The sequence below is a fragment of the Manis javanica genome, chromosome 11 (genome assembly GCF_040802235.1).
Source record: "Manis javanica isolate MJ-LG chromosome 11, MJ_LKY, whole genome shotgun sequence".
NCBI classification, from domain to species: Eukaryota; Metazoa; Chordata; class Mammalia; order Pholidota; family Manidae; genus Manis; species Manis javanica.
This window is the reverse complement of record NC_133166.1, coordinates 17646440-17670086: the sequence shown is the minus strand read 5'-3', so window position 1 is coordinate 17670086 and position 23647 is coordinate 17646440. Positions and strand designations below refer to the sequence as shown.

At 36.9% G+C, this 23647-nt stretch overlaps 1 protein-coding gene across 1 annotated transcript in view; it reads right to left on the bottom strand.

Moving 5' to 3' along the window:
• INTS4 (integrator complex subunit 4) overlaps nucleotides 1-23647 on the bottom strand; it is a 147155-nt gene that overhangs the window by 65699 nt on the left and 57809 nt on the right. Inside the window, exons 5-10 of the mRNA XM_073215971.1 lie at nucleotides 16276-16461; nucleotides 15579-15629; nucleotides 12341-12429; nucleotides 11250-11370; nucleotides 5324-5395; nucleotides 2786-2960 (exon numbers count right to left, since the gene is read on the bottom strand). Coding sequence (XP_073072072.1) covers nucleotides 2786-2960; nucleotides 5324-5395; nucleotides 11250-11370; nucleotides 12341-12429; nucleotides 15579-15629; nucleotides 16276-16461 — 694 coding nt within the window. The remainder of the gene's footprint in view (nucleotides 1-2785; nucleotides 2961-5323; nucleotides 5396-11249; nucleotides 11371-12340; nucleotides 12430-15578; nucleotides 15630-16275; nucleotides 16462-23647) is intronic.

The following is a 23647-nucleotide window of genomic DNA, read 5'->3' as shown; positions in this document are numbered from 1 at the left end:
CTAGGGCAGAAAAAAGGAATTAGCTACACTTGGAGAAAAAATGAGATCCTGGCTTTGCTACTTAATAGTTTTGTGCTTAGTCTTTAGGTATGAAGATGAACAAAAACAAGACTGTCTCCCAGTGCCTACAGACAAGAATAGTTAAGCAGTACAAAGTGGTGAGCAGTACAATGGAAAAAGCACAGAATATGAGAACACAAAGAAGAAGCACAGAGCCCAGGAAGGAAAAAGAACATGGAACACCTAGCGAACTAAAAGTATGCATGATACTAGAATCTCCAGCCAATGAAATAAGGCTCCCTTTCATTTCCATCAGTGTGTTCCTTAATACCCTAATTGACCCAGTATTTTATAAATATGATAAAATTAGAAAGCTGCCATATCTGATGACAGTTATGATCTATTCACTTTCCAAAGTTCCCTTAATTAAACCTTAGTGACAAACTGAAAACTAGAACTAAACTACATAAATACAGTAATGAAATCCAGTTGTAGAAACTAAACAAAACAAAAATGTAGAAGAAACTAAATAAAATAGGTTCCAGATACTTGTCTTAAGATAAAATGGGTTTTAGTAACCTGACTCCCTTATTAATCTAACGCTATTTAAATTGTAATTCATATATCAAGTTCATAGAGAACAAAAATGCAGAGGTAGCTTTTAACTGATTTCTATACTTTTTCCCCACTATCTGGAAGTGGAATAATTCCTATGAAACTGTTCCTAAGCCGAAATGTCATAAAGTGAAGGCTATCCCCTGCTTTCCATAAGTTCACATTATGTCACTTCCCTATTATGAAAGTCCTACATTATTAGTATGGTGATGGCTTTTTTTGTAAAAGTGAAAATCCTCTCTGGATGTCTTTTAGTAGGTCTTTCATAAAAGGGAAGTGGTGTAATATGAACTTTCAGAAAGCAGGGGTATACCTATACACAGAAACCCTTGTAGGAAATTGGATAGTGTATCCTAAGCCTTATATCTACTAACAGAAAATTGTCTTTCAAAGGTAATTTTCTTGCCCATCTAAGAAGAAATTCTATTCTGAGGTAATTTCTCATAGGCATTTTAAAGACCTGAGTTCTAATCCTGACACAAATTTGCTATAAAGTTTGGACAATCAACATTATCTCCCCAGGTCTGTTACCCTGACTGTAAATGAGCAAATTGAAATCAGTCATCTCAAAGCACTGATATTGTATGATCTATGTGAGATAGCATCATATTACGGAAATCGTAAGAGCTTTGCAGAATTTCTATTACTGGCTAAGATGGAATAACAGATATTTTTCTGTCTGAAACAGCTAAAAACAGAGTCAAAATACATGAAACAACAGTATTCAACACATTGGACATCAAGAAATAAAGGGTAGTTATTCCTGAGAGATGGTGAAATAAATTATACCAGTTTACTGTCTAGAGAAAATTTCCAGGTAACAGGTCTCCCAGAGTTCAGAAGATAGACCTGGGAGTCTGGAAACGGCCAATGTGGTAGAGTTCAAAGTACCAGAAAGGAGAGAACTGCACAGAAAGAGCAAGCTTGGGAGATCAGCAGAAGGTCCTCCTTCAGTCATGAGCTGCGTTCTGATCTATGATGAAAGTATCCAAGGTCTGAGAAAGAACCACCTAACAGGATGAAACAGAACAATCTCCAAAGCTCACACATGGTCTACAACTGTTTGTTTCTTTTTCAACAAGAGTTTCTTTCAATAATGGAGAAAAATAAGCCCTAGACTAAACTGCTTGGGTCCCATCTAAACAAGCTTAAAAATAAAACCTGAAATAACCACATCCAACAACAAAGCTCAAGAATATTTATAGTAATGTAATAGTGTTCAACACCTAACAAAGCAAAATTCACAAAGGGTGGTATCCAAAATTTACTAGGCATAGAGAGAAGCAGGAAAATATAATCCATAATGAGGAGAAAAATCAATCAGTCAAAACCAACCTAGAAATTACACAATACAATTAATTAGTAGACCTAGTAGACAAGGACATTAGGACAGTTATTGTAAATGCATCCTCTGTTGACAATGTTAGAGAAAAGATAAAATACATTAAGTAGATACCTGGAAGATACCCCAAATTCTAACCAAACTTCTAAATTCTAATAAACTTTTTTAATTGAAATATACTTCTATACAATATACTGTTTTTAAGTATACAACACAGTGGTTCAACCATTATGCATATTATTAAATTCTTCTAATAAACTTCTAATCAAACAATGTCTAAGATGAAAAATACGCTGGATGGAATTAACAGCAGATTAGACAATGCAGAAGAAAAGATTAGTGAACTCCCATACAAAGCAATACATACTATCCAAAATGAAAAAAAGAGGAAAAAAACTAGGAAAAAAGGAAGAGCACCAATGTGCTAAAGAACAACCTCAATACTCTAACATAGGTGTAACTGGAGTCCCCAGTGGAGCACGGGACCAGAAAAATATTTAAAGAAATAATAGCCAAAGATTTTCCAAATCTTATAAAAACTATAAACACACAGCTCCAAGAAACAAAGAAAAAAAACTACACCAAGACATATTATAATTAAATCACTTAAAATGAGCAGTAAAGAGAAGATCTTAAAGACAGCTAGAAAAAAAAAGATATATGTATAGAACAAATATTAAAAAATCCAGCAGATTTATCAACAGAAACAATGCAAACTGGCAAACTGTGGAACATCTTTGAAAGACTGAAAAAAAAAAACCATTAGTCTAGATATGAATGAAGCCACTCAGTAATTGGGCACTGTTACTATTATGCAGTCACACTTACCATACATTTCATCTTCCAATCCATGAACAAAGGCTCCACAAGCTCCTGACTCAATCAAGTTCACAGCACCCGTATCTACTTCTTCCTTGGGAGCATCATCTCCCCACTTCCTGCCGCTGGAAAACTCCCCTGAACTGTAAAGTTCCTTGGCACGCTCATGTGCAGTACGTTTCCTCTGTGGAAGACACCAATAATTACCACTTGCAGGAGGTTCATTAGGGATCAGTGAAATGTACTCTGAGAACTTGGGAAGGTAAGAAATAAAACTGCTCTCTGAGAATTACACTTTCAAAAAAAAATACTCAATAGATCAGTATAGAGAAATGCAAATTCAATGTAAAGTAAAACCAAAGGCTCGCAGGTCTATCACAGCTGCTAATAAACTTATTAAAGACAGCAAAAGAATATGTTGATCAGCCAGGTGATTGCATCTGTCATGGCAACAGGAAAGGAAGAACCAGAGAGGCAGTGACAGTGTCCCTCCAACCACTATCCGGGGTAGATAATACACTGGCCCGAGGAAAGAACTATTTCAGTCCCAGTAGAAGAAAGAAGTAGTCTCTATTTGACAACCTCTGTGCTCAATTTTTGATCAACACTGTGCTCACAAAGCACCCTTCTTGTAAATCCACTTTCTGCACAGATTGCCTAAAGGGGAATATACTAGTCAGCTAAAGTAAATATCCAGACCACTTGACAATTATATTCTCATCATAAATGTTAATTACCATTCTACTTATACATCAGCCTCTTAGGAACCTTCTTGGTGTGAGTCATCCTATGGCTGATTATCTCAAAGGCACTGCTGAAATATGGCACCTGAGCCTACAAGGATGTGGGTCAGACCCAGTCGTAAAGTTTGTACCTTGTGGCATCTTAGAAACCCTTGCATTAACAATCCCTCACCACTCACCATAAGCATGTCCTTTTTTATACTTCCACCCCAGTAAACACAAAGAACAATCACCAACCTCAAATAAAGGCAATGCCATATGGCAATGTTTCATGAAGCACAGATAATCAACTCCTCAACAATTCCTAAGAATTTTTCTCATGGAAGAACTCAAAAGAAGAACAGGTCTATTATGCATGAAGATGATATTCTTTATGTGATATATAATGGGAAAAAATTAGGAGAATCTAAATGTACAATAAAAGGCTAAAAGTGATAGTATTTCCACTTAACAGAATATTATGCCATCATGAAAACACTAATATGAAGTTGGCAATATGAAAAAAAACATATGTAGTGACAAATGTAAAAAGTAGACTACAAAATTATCTGCATTCAATGATGCAATGTTAAAAACATGCATAAAAAATATATCAAAATATATCAAGACGAAAGTCACTGTGTTACAGTAGTGGGAATATGGGTAAATTGCTTCCTTTTCCTTCTATTTATCAAAGATTCTGTAACTCTTTATTATCACTTAGAAATTTAAAAAATTAAGATGTTGATATATCTTACTTTAATATGTACATATCATATTCTCAGACTCAGTTGGTACTGACAACCATGTCAGAGAACTATCACAATCAAAGCTTAATGGCATTCCAAGAGGCATTTCGTTACTGTTCAGGGAAAGAATTTATTCGTTCTCTCACAGGAACTGCTGTGGAAAAGTCATTCTGAGATGTCATACAATCTCATGAAGAAACAGAAAGTTAACCTTAACTCTTTTCGTTTTAACTGCAGTATAACTGATACACAACATACTGGTTGAGGGGGTGCAACATAGTGATTTGAAAATTATGTATGTTAAAAAAATGCTGACCACAGTTAAGTGTAGTACCCATCTGTCACCAGACAGTTATTACAATACTGATTATATTCTCTATGCTGTACTTCTAGGACTTGTTTATTTTATAATTGGAGGTTTGTATCTCTTTAACCCCTTCACATATTTTGTCCATCCCCCTACCCCCATCTTCTATGGCAAACACCAATTTTTTCTCTGTATTTATGAGTGTATTTGTTTTATTTTTTAGGTTCTATATATAAGTAAAATCACATGGCATTTGTCTTTCTCTGACTTACTTCACTTAGCATAATTCCCTCTAGATCTATCCATGTTGTCACAAATGGCAAGATTTCATTCTTTTTTATGGCTGAGTAATATTAATGTGTGTGTGTGCGCGTGCACGTGTGCGCCCATGCGTGTGTGTGTGTGTGTGTGTGTGTGTGTGTGTGTGTGTGTGCCCCACATCTTCTTTACCTAACAGGTTGCTTCCATATCCTGGCTATTGTAAACAATGCTACAATAAACATAGGATGCATGTATCTTTTCAAATTAGTAATCTTGCCTCTTCTTTGTAAAATACAACCTGTACAAAGTGTTTAATTAACTTAAAATTTAATGAAGTAACTTGTAATTTGGTTCAACTTACTAAGATTTTAAATTAAAATGTAGTCTAGTCACCCTACATTAATTTGACAAATGCATGGGCTGCAAATTAAATCAACACAACTTTGCATATAGCTGCACTGACATTGGTTACAGAAACAAAGTTTAAACAACAAAGAGTTCAATTTACCCTCAGATCTGACATCAGCTTCTTGTCAAGTGTCTGCTCCAAGAAATGAGAACTGACTTGCTCCATAGAGCCCTGTAAAACAAAAAAATCCAGAGCAAATTTACAACTTTTAAGACTTAAATATTATTTTGAAATTAAAAGTTTGCAGCCAACATAAATGCATAAAAATAACTTTATTCTTGATATTGAAGATGCCTATGGGTTCTGAATTAGGAAAATAAAAAAAAACATGAGCAGCAGCAGCTAATATCTATGTGCTGTACACTGTTTATTCATATATTAACTCACTTAGTCCCCTTATCAAGTAAATATTATTATTAGTTCCATTTTTAATATGGGGGAAAAAAGAAAAAAAGCAAGGCACAAAAAAGATTAAGTAACTCATTCAAGGTCACAAAGAGTGTAAATTACAGAGCTGGGCTATAAATCCAGCCTCCAGAATCCTTCGCCTTAACCCCTACTGTCCACCGTCTCTCCATTCCTTTTCATTCCATTCTTTCCCTTTATTGGTCATTCATTCACTCATTCAATAAAACAAACATTTACTTAATAACCATTCAATTTTATGCCTAGTTACCAGGAACAGGAAAACAAAAATAAAACATCAATTCTACACTCAAAGAACTCACAGACTAGTGAGGGAAACCAACAAATAGAGATAACTGTATTATGGTATGAAATGCTATAATACACATTTATAAAGGGAGCTATGGGAACTCAGAGAGCAAGCAGTATGCATCGGAAGCAGGGAGAGGTGAATTCAGGGAACCAAAAATCACAAGTGCAAATGTATGAACAGAGAAGGCCATGTGGGAAACACCAAGTGGTTCTTTGACTGGAACACAGGATGGGGGTGGGGAGGCAAAAATGAGAAAGGACAGATAATTAGGGATCATATCACAAAGGGCCTTGTTAGAGTATGGAGTGTGCCTTCTCAATAATAACCAGATAATCTTTTTCAAATGAGCTCAAAATATTTTATAGGAGTACAAAATATTTTATGTATACTTTAAAAATTACTCCTCCCCATAATCCCATTAAAAATGTACATTAGCCTCATTTTTTTAGATGCAGAGAGATTCGGTAATTTGCTCATTTCAATTAAGGAAGAAGTATAGTCAGATTTATACCTTGTAAACATCATCTTGGCAGCAAAGTAATTAATGGACTAGAAGGAATCAAAATGAAGTAGACCAGTCAGGAGACTATTAGAGCAGGTTCTAAGCATTCTTAAGGAAGATATAAGAGACCTTCTCTCTAATTTCCAAGTTAGTAAATATGGAAATGCTTATACAGGCTCCGACTTTTTCTCCAATGAAATTTTCCACAGAAAGTTACATGTTCTTTGGGAACATCCGCACCAAAGTGAATACTTTTCCTACAACTCTAGGAGATTAATTGTGATGTTTTGACTTAAGCAGTTTCAAAACCAGGTTTTTATTTCTACATGTAACAGTTGGTGGCCTTGTTTGTTACAAATCTGAGCCAAAACCAAATCTAACGTTCATTTTTTAATCCAAGACATTAATTTTATATATAAGAACTCTAAATTTTTAAGATCCTCTCACTTTCAGTTTACTTTTACCACCAGCATTAACAGCTGGCTTTTTAAGAGGAACTTGTTTTTTCTACAAGAACAAAGTTATAATGACTTTCCAGTAAATTACTCTAATCACAGTCTCAATGCCTTCAGCTGAGCTCTCTCCCAACACCATAGTAAAGCAGGGGTACTATTCAAGTTCCTGCCTCAAAAATTATGTGTCATTATTTGTAACAAATTTCTAGTGTTATCTAAGAAGCTTTCCATTTTAAATCCACAAATACCAAGAGCTCTGTAGTATATAATCCACTTGACAAATGTTGAGACCTGAACCAACACAGGCCTAGTGGAAATAAGGAAGGATAAATTCAATGGATGTCAAGAAGGCAGAACTGATTAAGAGTTGATGACTTAGTGGATACAGGACACCTGAAAGAATTCCCATAAAGATGTGGTACATAGGTGAATATTATTCAGCCATAAAAAGAAAAGAACTCCTCCCATTTACAACATGGATGGATCTAGAGGGTATTATGCTCAGTGAAATAAGCCAGGTGGAGAAAGACAAATACCAAATGATTTCACTTACTTGTGCAGTGGCAAAACAGAAGAAACAAAATAGCAGCAGACTCACAGACACAGAGAAGGGACTAGTGGTTATCAAGGGGGAGGGGTGGAGGTAGACAAGGAGGGAAGGTGAAAAGGGCACAATAATTTGCAATCACAATATAAGTTGGTCACAGGGACGATAGTACAGCATGGCGAGTATGGTCAGTGGTTCTGTAACATCTTACCATGTTGACAGATAGTCACCACACTAGAGGGATGAGGATTTAATAATATGGGCAACTTCTGAACCACTGTGGTGTATATTTGAAACCAACATCAGACTGTGTATCAATGATATTTTAATTAAAAAAAAAAGAATTCCCAAATGCCTCTGGGTAACAGACAGCTTCATTCATGAAAATACTGAAGGAGCAGATCTGGACCAAAATGATAACAAATTCATCTAAAGTACATCTCGTCAATCAGAAAAACACCTACATTCTTGTCTACTTTAACCAATACAAATATATTCAGGTAAGATCTCTCCAAATGTACTACTACCACTACTTAACCTACATTTATAGAACTAAGAAAATCATGATATTTAACAAATGTGTCGAATCTGCTTTCAGAGCAATAACTGCTCAATTAGTATAAAAATATAAGTCTATGCACTTTGTTTATTTCAGTTTTCAGGTTCCTAGCCTCTACCCAATTAAGTGATAAAGAGAAGCAGACCAAAAAAAAAAAAATACAGATTACCACATGAGACAAAACTGCCACTCACTAGGACATCTGCATTCGCCCTAGGAAAGACTACCATGGGGCAGACTGACAAACATAAAAACCTACAATCTGTCTGAAAATGCAATTTTCACAGTCCAAGATTTCTGGAGGCTTAAAATAAGATTTAACCTTTGTTAAATAAGAGAAATTGAACATTTAAAGAAGAAATCATTGAACTAAGAACCATATTCTAGATAGAATGCCAATTACCATGATTAATTTCAAAGTGACTATTCCAAATAGTTCCATGGAGCTATAAACTTGGAAATCCAGTTTCTTGGCCCCATTAGGGCAGTTATAAATAAATGAGAACCAACTTTTTACATGGTTTTGAATTTTCTGATACAGCCCATATCTGAAATTTTTCATCTTATCAGCCAAAAAGGAATGAAACTACTTATTTTTTTTGTGCAAGATGGACTTAAGTCTAAAACCTTATTATTAATTCTTGAACAACTTGGCTTCTGCTCTCCTCTCAAGCTTTATCTTCTTGCACATCCCCCACACAGACCATTATCCCCCCACACCAAGAAGTATTAACTGCTAGGAATTTAATATATTATAGTTTATTATATTTTCAGTATGAATAATATTGTACTCATTCAATGTCTCTGCTCATATATTCTCCTTTCCTACTTCTTTACCTAGTAACTAGCACTCATCATTCAAATCTCAGTTCATAAATCACCTCCTCCAAGAAGTCTTCTGTGTCTGTGGTTAGATGCTCTTTTCTCAGAGTACCAGGTATTCTAACTGACTGACTCTCTGGGTCAATCTACCAAACCACCAATTCTTTTGAAGACACAGACTATGCTCAGTGTCTATAAGATACAGACTATGCTCAGTGTCTATATAAATATGCAGTTTACGTGAATCAGTTTTGTCTCTTAAGAGTTAGAGTGGGGGTTTACCTCTTCACTTACACAGAGGAACTAGTAAACCAGCAGGGCCTTAACTGTACAACCACAGCTTCCAATGTGTAAATGGACCCTCACTAGGAAGAAGTCCTACACGAGCTTTAGATAATGAAGTGTTATTTACTATCACGTGGGCTTGGACAAATGGCATCACTTTTCTAAATGTCAGTTTTATTATTTATAAAATGAATATTACATTGCTTACCTCAAAAAGTTGATTAGAAATTATTTGCAAAAAGTATGTATATGATGTGTGATCAAAACTGAAAGTTTCTGTGATGACTGCCCTTGTACTGTTCACCATGTAAGAACTTATTCACTATGTAAGAACTTGTTCACCAGGTAAGAACTTGTTCGTTATGCTTCAGAAGATTGGAGACTGATGAGAATTAGGCTTGGGGTGGATTAATGATTGTGCATTGAGCATTGAATCCACTATACAGAATTTTATTGTTGTTAACAACCATCTGATCAATAAATATGAGAGATGCCCTCTCAACAACAAAAAAAAGTATGTATATGAGTATATGTGTGTATGTATATATGCATTATGTGTTTGTGTATAAGGAAGTGGGTGTGTGTGCATGTATATATGTATATGACTAAAAGTGCCTCGCATAGTAGGCTAGGAACTCAATAAATAGTAATTATTATTAGCAAGATTAGATTATTAATTCCTTTTGCAGTACAAACATAATTACATAATTTGTAGATCTGATTTGAAATCACTGAAATTGTAACATAAAGCACCTGACTCAAGTTAGAGTCATCCAAGAGCAAACCCTTTGATTTCACCACTGTAATTCATTATCCATATAGCTTTACATGAATACATTTCAGGTCCTAAAGGGTACAAAAGTGAAAATTTTGTATTATCCTACTTTAAGCATTACTTTTCTAAACTACTCACTCAGAAGCAGACTTATCATTGAACTATTTCTCTAAAACATTACACACATACACAAACCACCAAATGCTGAATCAAGAATTTTATGAATGACTGGATGGTTATGAATTTCAGAATATTCACAAACCAATCAAAGCTTTACAATATGAATTCAAAAACAAAATCAATTAACAATTGGGTTACTCTACATTTTCTTATGTATGGACAAGCAATATAATCTATAAGTAGGAAACACCCAAATCATCCAAATTCCTTCTAATTTCATGAAAATGCTTCCCATGAGTGTCAGCTGTTACTCCATAAATAATGGGGACAGGACTAGGGTTATCATTGGATCTGTGCCCATACAATCAGGTCCAAATTATTTAGCCAACAATCTTACCAAGACTGGTAGAGGTGGAGGCCCTCAAATGGGAGTATCCAAAAAGAATCTCAGATTTTCTTGCTGTTACATTTATACAAATTTTTATAGATAAATATATTTATACACTATAACCACCTCCACCACCCCATGTAGTATAGTACTTCACAATTTATAAGCATGTTCATACACATTTGAGCATCATGACACCACTGTGAGGTAAATGAGAGCTATTATAACCCACTTAATAGATGGGGAAAATGAGACTAAGATCAAGTGATGTGTCCAAGATAACACAGCTATTAAATAAGGCTGGGTATCAGTCCAATACTCATTCTTCTATTAAGATCTCTCTCCAAAAGGTTAATTTTTTTTACAAATGTAATATGGGTCCCCAAAGGCAAAGCAGTAGGGAAAGTACTAGGCTAGGCATCAGGAGATTAGTATCTGAATTTCATTCTACAACTTTCTGTCTGTATAAATTTATTATTTACTTAACTTCTCAGAGCCTAGAAAACAGGAATGATAGCGTCTACCTTAGTGGGTTCTTGTGAAGAATAAATGGCCTCATAGCAAAGTATCTAGGTCCTAACACATGCTTAGTAAATGGCACCAACTATTTTTATTACTGTTTTCCTTTTTCTCTAGGACTTGTCTGTCTCATATGCTAATGAGGTTATACAGGATTATCTTTAAAATTCTTTTTAGTTCTAAAAGACTATTACTTCTCCATAGGAGTGAGCCATGTCTATTTTAATAAATACTAGGGCTTCTAAAAGTGGATTACACTGGCCCTAAGTATAGTTTCTCAAAATATTTGTACAAGTGCAACAGCCAACATGTTCTTTAAAGAAAGTATAACTTACCAATAGCTTTGCAGCTTGTACTCGAACAACCCAGGAGCCATCGCTGACCATGTGACAAATTTTTCCAAACGCATCATCAACTAAGCGAATTTCTTCATTAGAGGAAGGGATTGGGACAATGCTAAATTAAAGGAAAAGGAACAACAAAAACATAAGCCTAAAGCTGCAGCTTCAGTAAATTGAGAATGATCAATAAAAACTGGCACAAATAGAAAATGATTAGTTGAATAACTCAAATCCTAGAACGATGGAATACATTTCAGAGTAAACAAATCACTCTGGGAGTCTGAACCACCCTTTTAGTTGCCTTGCAAGCTTTCAGTGGCTTGAATAAAAGTGCTTAACCCACCAAAGGTTCAAAGATTTTTGAAGATACCAAAAACTAGCTGCCACAGAGTATTTTACATCTTTAAGCTTTTTCTCTAACTGTATTACTGTCATTACAGTAAATCTCAGAATAAATCAATATAAAACATACTTGCAAATCTGGTCCTAAAAGAAGAAGCAATTTCAATTAGTCGTTTTTTGTTTTTTTGGTATTTATAGGTTTATTATTAACTCATTCTGGATTTCCAATTTCAGCAAGCACTTTACTGAAAAGAAAGAAAAACACTTTATTTTTCCTTACAGAAGGAGCTCTTCTATAAAACAGAATAAATAATATATGTCTCTCCACCTGAAAAAAATCACTGTGTGAATATACAGTTTAATTACTATGAAAGTATTTTTAATCAGGAAAATGCTACATAAGGGATCATTATTCTCAAACTCACCTGGTAACTTTATATGTCATTTGTACTTACTAAAATGGGTCCCTCCAAATTTTAAAGATATAAAAGGGTGGGGGGAACTGGACATCACCTGAGAAAGATAGTCCAATCTATTTCATTATAGACAAAGAGGTTATGACCCAGAGAGGTGAAGTACCTTTCCCAGGGTACACAGGAAGTTCACGACAGCTGAAGAAAAAGGACCAGGCAACTATTCCACAATGCCTTCCAAAAATCTAACCAATAATCCTTTTCTGGAGGTGAGCTTTTTTCATGGTGCAAGGAGAGAAAAATGGCTTAGCAATGAACACCCACACTGACCTTTCAGGATAGAGTTGACTGACAACCCAGATAAGCTGGACTGCAGCACTGCGCACTTGTTCATAGTCATCAGAGAGCAATTTACAAGCCTGCAAAGAAGAATTCCAAAAACCTGTTAGTCCTACATCCTCACAGGATGTTCAAACTATTTTCAAAATGAAGATAGGGTGGCTGCTGGATAAGGATGCCAATCAAAATACTTGTGGGTGGTTTTAACTTCTTGAACCTTTGCCCAACAAAGAATTTTTGGCTGTGTTCTGACTGTGCATCCTCCCACCCCATGTGTGAAAGTAGAACCACAGATTGACAGACAGCACAAAAGCCATCTAGAATAGCATCAATCCTTGCAAAGCCTTTTGGGAGCCCACAGTGCTTCTCTCAGAGGCTTACACCACAAAGATGGGTTTTTTCCCTACCTATAAGATCCAAGCACACATTTTTGACTGACCGTCTCTCTGAAATCTCAAACACTCTAATTAAATGTACGACTTTGGTGGTGAGCTGCCAAAAGAAGCCAGATTTTTTTTGTTTTACTTTGGTCTGAAATAAAATATCCCTACTCCACCCACATGGCAACACCCTAGACTTCAACAACGCCCAGAACTACTCCACTTCTGAATTTTTTAAATCCTATATTCCATGCTGTGACCACAACATGCTACTCCACCAGCTCTTCCGTTCCTGTGAATTAACACATCACCACTCTTCAATCCCACTACCTATTCATTTAACCAGTTTGTTTCTCAGCCTAGGCACTAGTGACACTTTGGATGGGACAATACTTTCTGGTGAAGGGCTGCCTTGTGCATTGAGCCTCCATCCACTAGATGGTTTTAGTACTACACCCTCTCCACCTCCCCAACAACTGAAACAGTAAAAAATAACTCTAGACAGTGCCAAATATCCCCTGAGGGGCAAAATTACCTTGGTTGAGAACCACAGCTTTAATCCCATCCTTTTCCCCACCTTCTCCTCACTCCATGTGCTTCCATTACTTCAGTCTCCTCAGCACTGTCAGCAGCATCATTTACAACCTGTTGACTTCTGCTACAGCTGCTCTACAAACCCAAGACCTCCTCTACTCCTCCCAACAGCAGCAGAGCTCTGCAAAGACCTCATCCTCTAGGAGATTGGTGGCTCATGATCTTGAACCTTCTGGGCCCTACTATGAAATCTTTTATACCCCTCCTTTCCACTTCCATTTCCCAAGGCAGCTTTTCTTAAGCTCCTCCTCAGGACACCTATCCTACTACTAGCCAAAAGGCAATCTGCTTATCTGAGGAAAAGCAAGGTTCTCAGGCACAAATTCCGTAAATTATAAATAAATTATGCCTCTATTCTCCACATGTTGCTTTCTCAATATCTGAGGAAAGGTGTCCTTTCTAATTCTTTATCCTCCTACTTTTGCTATGGATCCCATCATTTCCTCACACAGGCCTTCCCCATAACATCCTCCAAAACAGGTCCTCTTTGTGATTTTCTATTATAGCACACTATTTATTTCAGAGTACTACTCATGTGCTATATTTATTGTGTTTCTTTGTTAACTGTCTGTCTTACCCAGGAGAATGCAAAGGATATGGATCCTATCTAAAACGCTTGGTATTACACAACCAGCATGAGGTACACTATTTACTGGATGAATCAGCTCATAAATCTGATTTTCTGCCTCAAGGAACTTACTTCATTATTTACTCCCTTTGTCTGTTCTATCATCAACTTCTCCCAAAACACTAGCTCTCCCTTCAACATATAAACATATTTAGCACCTATATTTAAAACGCAAAAAGCCCTCCTTTGATCCTGTGCCCCCTTCCACCATCTTCCATCCTGCTGTCCTATCATAGCCAAGTTTCTTTAAAGTGTAGTCAATATCACTATCAAACTGCCTCACCTCAACTGACCCCAATCTGGCTTCCACCCCCACAACTCTACTAAAATTGCTCTCTTTAAACTCACTAATGGCCATTTTGTTGCGAAGTTCAATGGGTAGATTTCAGTCCTAACTCAGCTGACCTTTGAAAGCATTTGACACTGTTGACTATAAGAACTCCATCTCTGTAATATATTCTTCCTCTTCTACCATGTGGCTACTCCTCAGTTCCATTCTAGAGCTCCTTTCTCCTATCTACTGCTTAAATGTTGGATCTTATCCATGGCTCCATCCTTGGTCTCTTCCAATCTTCTTACTTTCTCTGGGTGTCCCCATGACCCCCACATAGGGATGGCTCTAAATATCCACCTCTGATCTCTCCTGAGCTCCAGACCTCCACAGAACCTGGAATTTTCTTTATGGGTGTCTTCATCAACCCTTCAAACTCAACATAACTAAACTGAACTCATTATGGTACCTAATATTTCAAACCCTCCACTTCACTCCTTTGAGGTCCTTTTCATTGCCTGTATAGTTAACAGGCATAGTCTTATGCTACTAAACATCTGAATCATCAACTCTTTTTCCTCTGAGTCCTTACTCTCCAAGTTTACTTTAATCATTTGGCTTCCTACATTGTTTTATTATAAGCAGAGAAGGTGCTGGTCATGTCAACACAACCATTCTGATCTCATTCTACTTCATTCATAAAATAAACTTGGCTTACACATAAGTCATAGGGGTTTGGCTAATTATCATCTCCCTCTGAAAGATAAAACCATTCTTAGTAGGCTAACAAAATCTGGTCTCTGAGCATGGATTTAGATTGCTTGTCTCTAGATTCATTCAATAATTCTACAAGAAAAATATAACTATGTAAGGCCTCTTGGTGAGGGAGTCAATCAGATTCCCCTTGTGATAATACTACATCATGATCCTTTCATTATCAGTATACAATGTGATATCTTTTCATTGATTGTGTGGTCTTGGTCATCCTCTGCCAGAATACTAGTTTGTCAGGTGTGGTCCCCAGAACTGACTTCATGTTTGGCCCAACCAGGGGTTAGCAAGTCTACCACTTTACGTATTCTGAACACTACTCTTCTGTTTGTGAACTTTAGTATTCATTCATATTGACATACCTAAATCCTCCTAAAAATCCTTTTTATTTGAACTAGTGTTATTCAATTACGTATCTGCACTCTCTTCTTAGAATGTACGTTTTAGATACAACTTTACATTCATCCTAATTAATGTTGTCAGTTAGCCAGCTGAAGTTCTGTTTTCAAATTCCGACAAGTGTGCCACCCTCCCAGTTTCATGATACCTCCTCCTCCCCTTCCAGACAGTGGAAATTTAAGGTACCTGGTTATATATTGTTTGGTGTAATTTCAGTCCTCTTTCATGGAGCTGCAACTAGATAGTAAAGATAATAATAGTTTAGGTATTTGGAAAAAAGGTCACTATTTCCAATGTCACCCCACAATCTCATATACTTTCCCCCCTTCTATCAGATTAACATGGTTCCCTTTAGTCAAAATTGGTGCACTACAAATAACAAACCTGTTCAAAGATCTTTCAGTAGAAGTATTCAAACATTCAATAAATTTAACCCATGGATTATCTCAAGGGGATATTAAAACAAATATGAAATAGTAAGGCTGAGGAAGAAACAGTTAATACCAACTCCCCCTAAAAAAGCATCCCCCTCTCAACCCTGGTAACTTACCTACATTTCTGAAACATGGAAGGCACAACCTGTACTAAGTGTCACAGGTGCCTGGGAGGGATGTTATCAGGTATTACACTATGACAGGTACAAGCTCCACCTTCCATGTTTCAGAAACTTGGGTGAAAGCTACCAGAGAGCCCAGAGGAAACCACAGTTGCTGTACAGGAACACGTGCCTTTCTCTAATGCCACCACTACCTTCCTGAAAGTATGATTAAGGTAAATCCTAGGAGGATTAGGAAGGTTTCCAAGGCAGTACTACCCATGAACTTTAAAACAAACAAACAAACAAACAAGACTGTCCCCATTTAGGTTCCATGATCACATTTACCATGGCTTTTATAGCTGCTGTTCTGACACGTGAGTCTTGGTCATTGAAGTAATCCCCTATAATCTTCTGGACATCTCTGACAGCTTGGCCTTCTGCATCTTTTGTCACATTTTTCTCTAAAGAGCCAAGATTGCCAAGTAATTGCAAGCACTTATTCCTTACACCATGGGAGGTATCTGTCAGATGCTATGAAAAGAACAAATGGACATGATTAAGATGTCATAAAACTAAACATACAAACAAAAAACAGAAACAAAAGCATTGTATCAACTTTAGGCATGACTTCAAACACTACATTCTCACCAGTCAGTCTGGATGGTGTTACTTGAGTAGGTATCTTGCAAAAAGAATTTTGAGTCCTTAGAAAATAAGATCCCCATTTGTTCATCACTGTATTCCCAACAGCTAGCACTTTGCCTTATAAAAAGTAAGTACTTGAAAAATGGCCCCTAAATTGCATTGATTTGCTATTAAATCTAAAAACAGAAAATTTATAAATTTTTAACTTTTAATAACTATAAAGAAATACACAAAAATCAAGAATACAGATCAATAAATTTTCAAAAAATTCATACATACACATAATAAGCACCCAGATAAAGAAATGGAACATGATCAACAACCCAGAAACCTCCCCATATACCCTCTGACTAACCACTCCCCACCATCAAAAGTAGCCACTATCTTGACTTCTCACACACAGATTTATTTCACTCATTTTTGTACTTTTAGTGTCAGGCTTCTATTGTTTAATACTAAGTTTGAGATTCACCCATAGTATAGCATAGAGGATTGATTCATTTGTTCTCATTACTGGATAGTATTCCATTTATCCTTTCTACTGTTGATAGATATTTGGGTTATTTCCACTTTGGGGCTATTATTAATAATGCTACTACGACTATTCTTGAATGTGGCTTTTGGTACACATGTTCACATTTCTGTTGTATACACACTTAGGAGTGGAATTGCTGGGTTGCAGGATATGTATATGTTCAGCTTAGGAAGACAGTACCAAAGTTTTCCAAAGTGATTATACTAATTCAACTAATTTACACTTCCATCAGGAATGTGTAAATGTCCCAGTTGCGCCAAATCCTTGTAAACACTTAGTACTGTCAATCTTTTTTGTCTTAGTTCTTCTCACCAACATTTGAAACTATTACCAGTTATCTTTCTCTCATAACTAGTTCAGTGTTACTAAAATAAGCTATTCGCATAATGTAGTGACAGGGACTGAAAATGCTTTAAAGAAATGGGAGTGTACAGTAGATGATAATATGGTGTGGAACTCTTGACTTTCAAACTTTTTAGACTGAGACCCACAGTAAAAAATACCTATCATATTACAACATAACATAGCTCTCACATGCAAATATATATACATAAAGTTTAACAACACAATATTTACCCTTACATCTTCTGATGTACTCTGGTATTTAAGTCCTACATTGTTTTTCAAAAAATACCAATCATGACCCATGAAACGGATTGTACTACCCTCCGATGGTTCATGATGCTCAATTTGAAAACACTGAGATACAGGAAAGTAAACAGGACCAGCAATAAAGGTTTTTATTGCCCCAAAAGAAGGACATAGTGTAAGGGTAGGCTTTAATCCAATTAGGGAATTCACACAGGGATTTCCAGAGGTAATGACAGTTGAACTTAGACTTTAAGTTTTTAAAGTCTGGTAAGAGTTAATGAAGAAAAGGGAATGGAAGAAGTGGCTGCAAAGTTCTGTAGGCAAAGGGAATAGCATATGCAAAGATCATATGGCAGAAAGGAGCACACTGTTAGATGAAATTAACGATGGCAGTAGGGCGAGGACTATGATTCTCAAAGTGGGGTCTGAGAACCCCTAAGGTTCTTAGGGACTCTTTGAGGGGGTTCTGTGTGGTCCTCTCTTTTCAATTATGTATCTCTGAGAAACTGTCATGTACTTCAGACAAAACAACATATTATTTTGTTACAGATTGTACAAACAGATATGAGTAATTATTGTAAAGAAATTACTAAAAAATATTTTCAAAGTTTATCTTAATTTCTAATACAATTAATATTGAAAGACATACGCACATATAGAAAAATGCTTTGGGTACCTTTAATAGTGCCTGAGAATGGAAAGGGACCCTTAGACTAAAAACCATGTAAGAACTATTAGGCTAGGTACTGGGTCTTATAGATCTTCTTGAGAAGCCATTGAAGTGTTCTGGGTAGACAACAGGTAGAAAGGTTTTCATTTCATAACGATTTTTATATTGTAAAGATGAGCATTTCCTAAAGATTATTCTCAAATTACAGAGAAATGATTGGAGAAGAGGCAGTATAGCTGTGAAGAGACCAGGTAGGATGTATTATAGTAGCTTAAGTGAGAGATTTTTTAGATTAAAACGATAGAAAGATGGAAAGATATGGATAGATTTGAGAAATACTTAAGAAATAAGATTGGCAAAACTTAGTGATCTGACTGAGCATGGGGTAAGGGTGAAGGAATTGTTAGGGATGATTCCTAGTTTTTTGACTGATGTGCCAGATTAGATGGTGACGCCTTTCACTGAGAAAGACAGTTCTGGAAAAGGCTTGGTTGGGTGTAAGACAAAATTCAAATGCCCCACCAATTTCAAACTTACCCAAAAAATTACAAAAATAGTATAAAGAATTTCCATATACCCTTCTTCCTGATTCACCAATATTTACCATCCCACATTTGCTTTATCATCTTTCCATATATACATATAATTTTTTCCTAAATCAAATAAGAATAAACCAGCAACATAAATCACATAAGAATAAGTCACATAAGAATAAACCCTTTTTTCACTAAAGTGTGCACTTCCATGTAAATGTATATTTCTTAAGAAGAAGGAAATCCTTTTTTAAACACAGCTCTCAAAATCAGGAAATTGAACTTTGATACAATACCAACATAATATAGACTTCATTCAAATTCTACCTGTCTCATTATTATTATTGTTTATATAAATTTCTCTTTTCTAGTGAGGGATCACATATTGCATTTAGTTTTCATGTCTTTTGTCTTCTTTAATTTGGAAAGGTCCCTCGGCTTCTTTGTCTTTCATGACATTGACATTTTTTAAATTAAGGTATCATTGATATATAATCTTATGAAGGCTTCATATGAGCAACATTGTGGTTACTACACTCACCCATATTGTTAAGTCCTCCCCCACACACCCCATTGCAGTCACTGTCCATCAGCATAGTAAGATGCTATAGAGTCACTACTTGTCTTCTCTGTGCTACACTGTCTTCCCCATTATCCCCCTACATTATGTGAGCTACTCATGATACCCCTTAATTCCTTTATCCCTCCCTCCCTACCCACCATCCCCACCCGCTATCCTTTTGGTAACCACTAGTCCCTTCATGGAGTCTGTGCATCTGCTGCTATTTTGTTCCTTCACTTTTGCTTTGTTGTTATACTCCACAAATGAGTGAAATCATTTGGTATCTGTCTTTCTCTGCCTGGCTTATTTCACTGAGCATAATACCCTCTAGCTCAATCCATATTGTTGCAAATGGTTGCATTTGTTTTCTTCTTATGGCTGAATAATATTCCATTGTGTGCATATACCACATCTTCTTTATCCATTCATCTACTGATGGACAATTAGGTTGCTTCCATATCTTGGCTATTGTAAATAGTGCTGCAATAAACATAGGGGTGATATGTCTTTTTGAATCTGAGATACTGTTTTCTTTGGGTAAATTCCTGGGAGTGGAATTCCTGGGTCAGATGATATTTCTATTTTTAACTTTTTGAGGAACCTCCATATTGCTTCCCACAATGGCTGAACTAATTTACATTCCCAGTATACGAGGGTGAGACACCGACATTTTTGAAGAGCATGGGCCATTTACTTCATACAATGTTTTTTGATCTGGTTTTATCTGATACTCCCTCTGCTTAGACTCAGGTTGTGAATTCTGGCAGGAATACTGCATAAATGACATTGTGTTCTCAGCACATCATATCATGAGGCACAGATGAGGTTCTGACTCACTGTGTCATTATAAATGTAAACACTGATACTTGGGTAAGGTGGTATCTGCAAGGTTTTCCACTGTATAATTATTGTTTTCCCTTGTGATTAATAAGTAAATTTGTAAGGAGGTACTTTGAGACTATGTAAATATCCTTTCATCTATCAAATTTTTACTATTTTAGGAGCTATTAATAAGTCTTGCTGAGTCAGTTGTTATTCTGATCATTACTAAATGGCAGTTTCCGAACTCAATTATTCCTTCCTATGCTTACCAGTTGGCATTCTACTGCAAAGAAAGCTTTCCCTTCTTTCCTGTCTATCTGTCTGCCTCTTATTTTATGTGATATACTCTATTCCTATAATTACTATTTTTTGAAGTTCAAATTGTTCCTTCATATGCATTTTAAACACGAGTTGTGAATCTGCCAATGTCTCTGCTTCACAGTAGGAAGAAAGTCATGCTTTCAAGTACTCTTTTAATCTCATTTTACCCTGTCAAGGTACATTGTACAGCTAATCCTCATTTTAGAGATGAAGAGATTCAGTTCACAGGTTTGGCCAGGAAATGAAAACTCTTTTCTTGTGTAGCACCAGCAAAACTGAAATTGCAGGCTTTCTGTTTTCCTTCCTGTCTGAAGATGTTTCTAGGAAAACAAATACCTTTTAACTTTTACTTGAAAGGATTCCTTAGAGCCTATTTAAATTCTCTAGCTCTAACTCACCTTCCCTTTCCAGTCAGTTTCCTTTCTGTTCCTTTAATACTATGGCAAAAGCACATTAAACCCTTGAGGCAACAGACAGAACCATACAGTGTTTCAACATTTATAAAACTACCCAAACATTATGAGTAGTTAGGAGAGGGTATCTGGTAGAATCATTTGCACACAAACTACATGAATTTTTTTAATCTCTGCTTAAAAAGAATCCATATTGGCAGATTCAAGATGGCGGCATGAGAGGTGAGACAGAGAATTCCTCCCAAAACCACATATAGTGTGAAAATATAGTTAATACAATTAGCCCTAAAGCAGCAACAGGAAAGAAGGCTGCACCAGACTGCACACAGACCTCACGAAACAGAGTAACGTCCAAAAGCCATGATGCAGTGGGAGCCGACCCTTCCCCAACCCCAGCTCACCAGCAGGAGGAGGAGAAACGAGGGGGGGAGGGGGTGGAAGCCTAGAACTGCTGAGCACCCAGTCCTGGAGGTCTGCTTTGGACCACAGACCTACACTGTGTGGTGCACTGGAGGTTGCCGGGGTTGGGGAGCTGAGACAGGCAGAGTGCTTAAAAGACTGAGATTCCGGCCCTTTGTGAAGGACGGGGATCCACATCTGGCCACTCTGGGACAAAGAAAAGGCAGGCGGTCTGAGAGGTTTCCTAGCAGCAAGAGGGCTGCTGAAGTGCAGGGATTGTACAGAGCTTGCTATGTGGGAGAAGGGATAGGTGGACAAGGTTGTCTGGGCACACTCTGCCCAGCGGGTTGGGAATATTGAGGAGCTTCAGGCACCCCATCCCCCTGGCTGCGTACTCAGCTCTGAGGCCCCCCCGCTGTGACATGCAGCCTGCTGCGCCTTCCTCCTGGCCTGCCGGCACCAGCTCCCACACCAGCAGTCACTGCGCTGGCATCAGGCTAGCCAGAAGGAGGCCCCGCCTACAACAGCTAGAGATGCAAAGCACAGAGCCTTACACCTGCATGCTCAGCCCACTGGCTCTGACACGGGAGTCAGACACTGTAGATGGGAATCAGGAAACAGATCTTTCCTCCCCCCAGGCACCAGCGCCACTACCCTACAACCCCCAACCTCACTCTAGGGGCTGAGCAGCTCCAGAGACTAGAGCTTCTGGGCACTAGAGGGCACCACATAGATTATGAAACGCCACAGGAACCTGATTCAGACCAAAATCTCACACACCCCAGAAAAAGGGCCAAATGAAACTCAACTCACCAATCTTCCTGAAAGAGAGTTTAAAATAAAAATCATGAACATGCTCATGGAGGTACAGAAAAATATAAGAACTCAGGGACAAATTTAAGATGGAGATTCAATCATTAAGAAATTCCATATCTGAAATGAAACAGACAATGGAGGGATTTAAAAGCAGATTAGATATACTAGAAGAGACGGTAAATGGAATAGAAATTAAGAGACAAGGAATACAAAGAAGCTGAGGCACAGAGAGAAAAAAGAATCTCTAAGAATGAAAGAATATTGAGAAAACTGTGTGACCAACCCAAACGGAACAATATTTGTATTATAGGGGTATCAGAAAAAGAAGAGAAAGGAAAAGGGATAGAAAGTATTACTGAGGAGGTAACTGCTGAGAACATCCCCAATCTGGGGTAGGAGATAAATCTCTCAAGCCATGGAGGTGCACAGATCTTCTAACACAAGGGATGCAAGGAAGACAAGATCAATACATATAATAATTAAAATAGCAAAGATAAAGGATAAAGACAGACTTTTAAAAGCAACTAAACAGAAAAAAGATCACATACAAAGGAAAATCTATTAGGCTATCATCACATTTCTCAACAGAAACCTTACAGGGCAGAAGGGAGAGGAATGATATATTTAATGCAATGAAGCAGAAGGGCCTTGAACCAAGAATACTCTACCGTGCAAGGTTATCATTTAAATTTGAAGGAGGGATAAAACAATTTTCAGATAAGCAAAAGCTGAGAGAATTTACCTCCCACAAACCATCTCTACAGTGCATTTTGGAGGGACTGCTACAGATGGAAATATTCCTAAGGCTAAATAGCTGTCACCAGGAGAAATAAAACCACAGGAAACTAGAACAATTAATTACTAAGCAGCTGCAAAATCAAATCAACTACCCCCAAAGTCAATCACGGGATAGACAAAGAAGAGTACAGAATATGACACCTAACATATAAAGAATGGAGGAGGAAGAAAAAGGAGGGGAAAAAAAACCTTTAGGTGGTGTTTGTAATAGCATATGAAGTGAGTTAAATTAGACTGTTAGATAGTAAGGGAATTACCCTTGAGCCTTTGGTAACCATGAATCTAAAGCCTGCAATGGCAATAAGTACATACCTATCAATAATCACCCTATATGCAAATGGTCTGAATGCACCAATCAAGACACAGAGTCACTGAATGGATAAAAACAAGACCCAACTATATGCTGGCTACAAGAGAGTCACTTCAAACCCAAAGACATATAGACTGAAAGTAAAAGGATGGAAAAAGATATTTCATGCAACTAATATGGAGAAAAAGGCAGGAGTTGCAATACTTGTATCAGACAAAATAGACTTCAAAACAAAGAAAGTAACAACAGACAAAGAAAGACATTACATAATGATAAAGGGGTCAGTCCAATAAGAGGATATA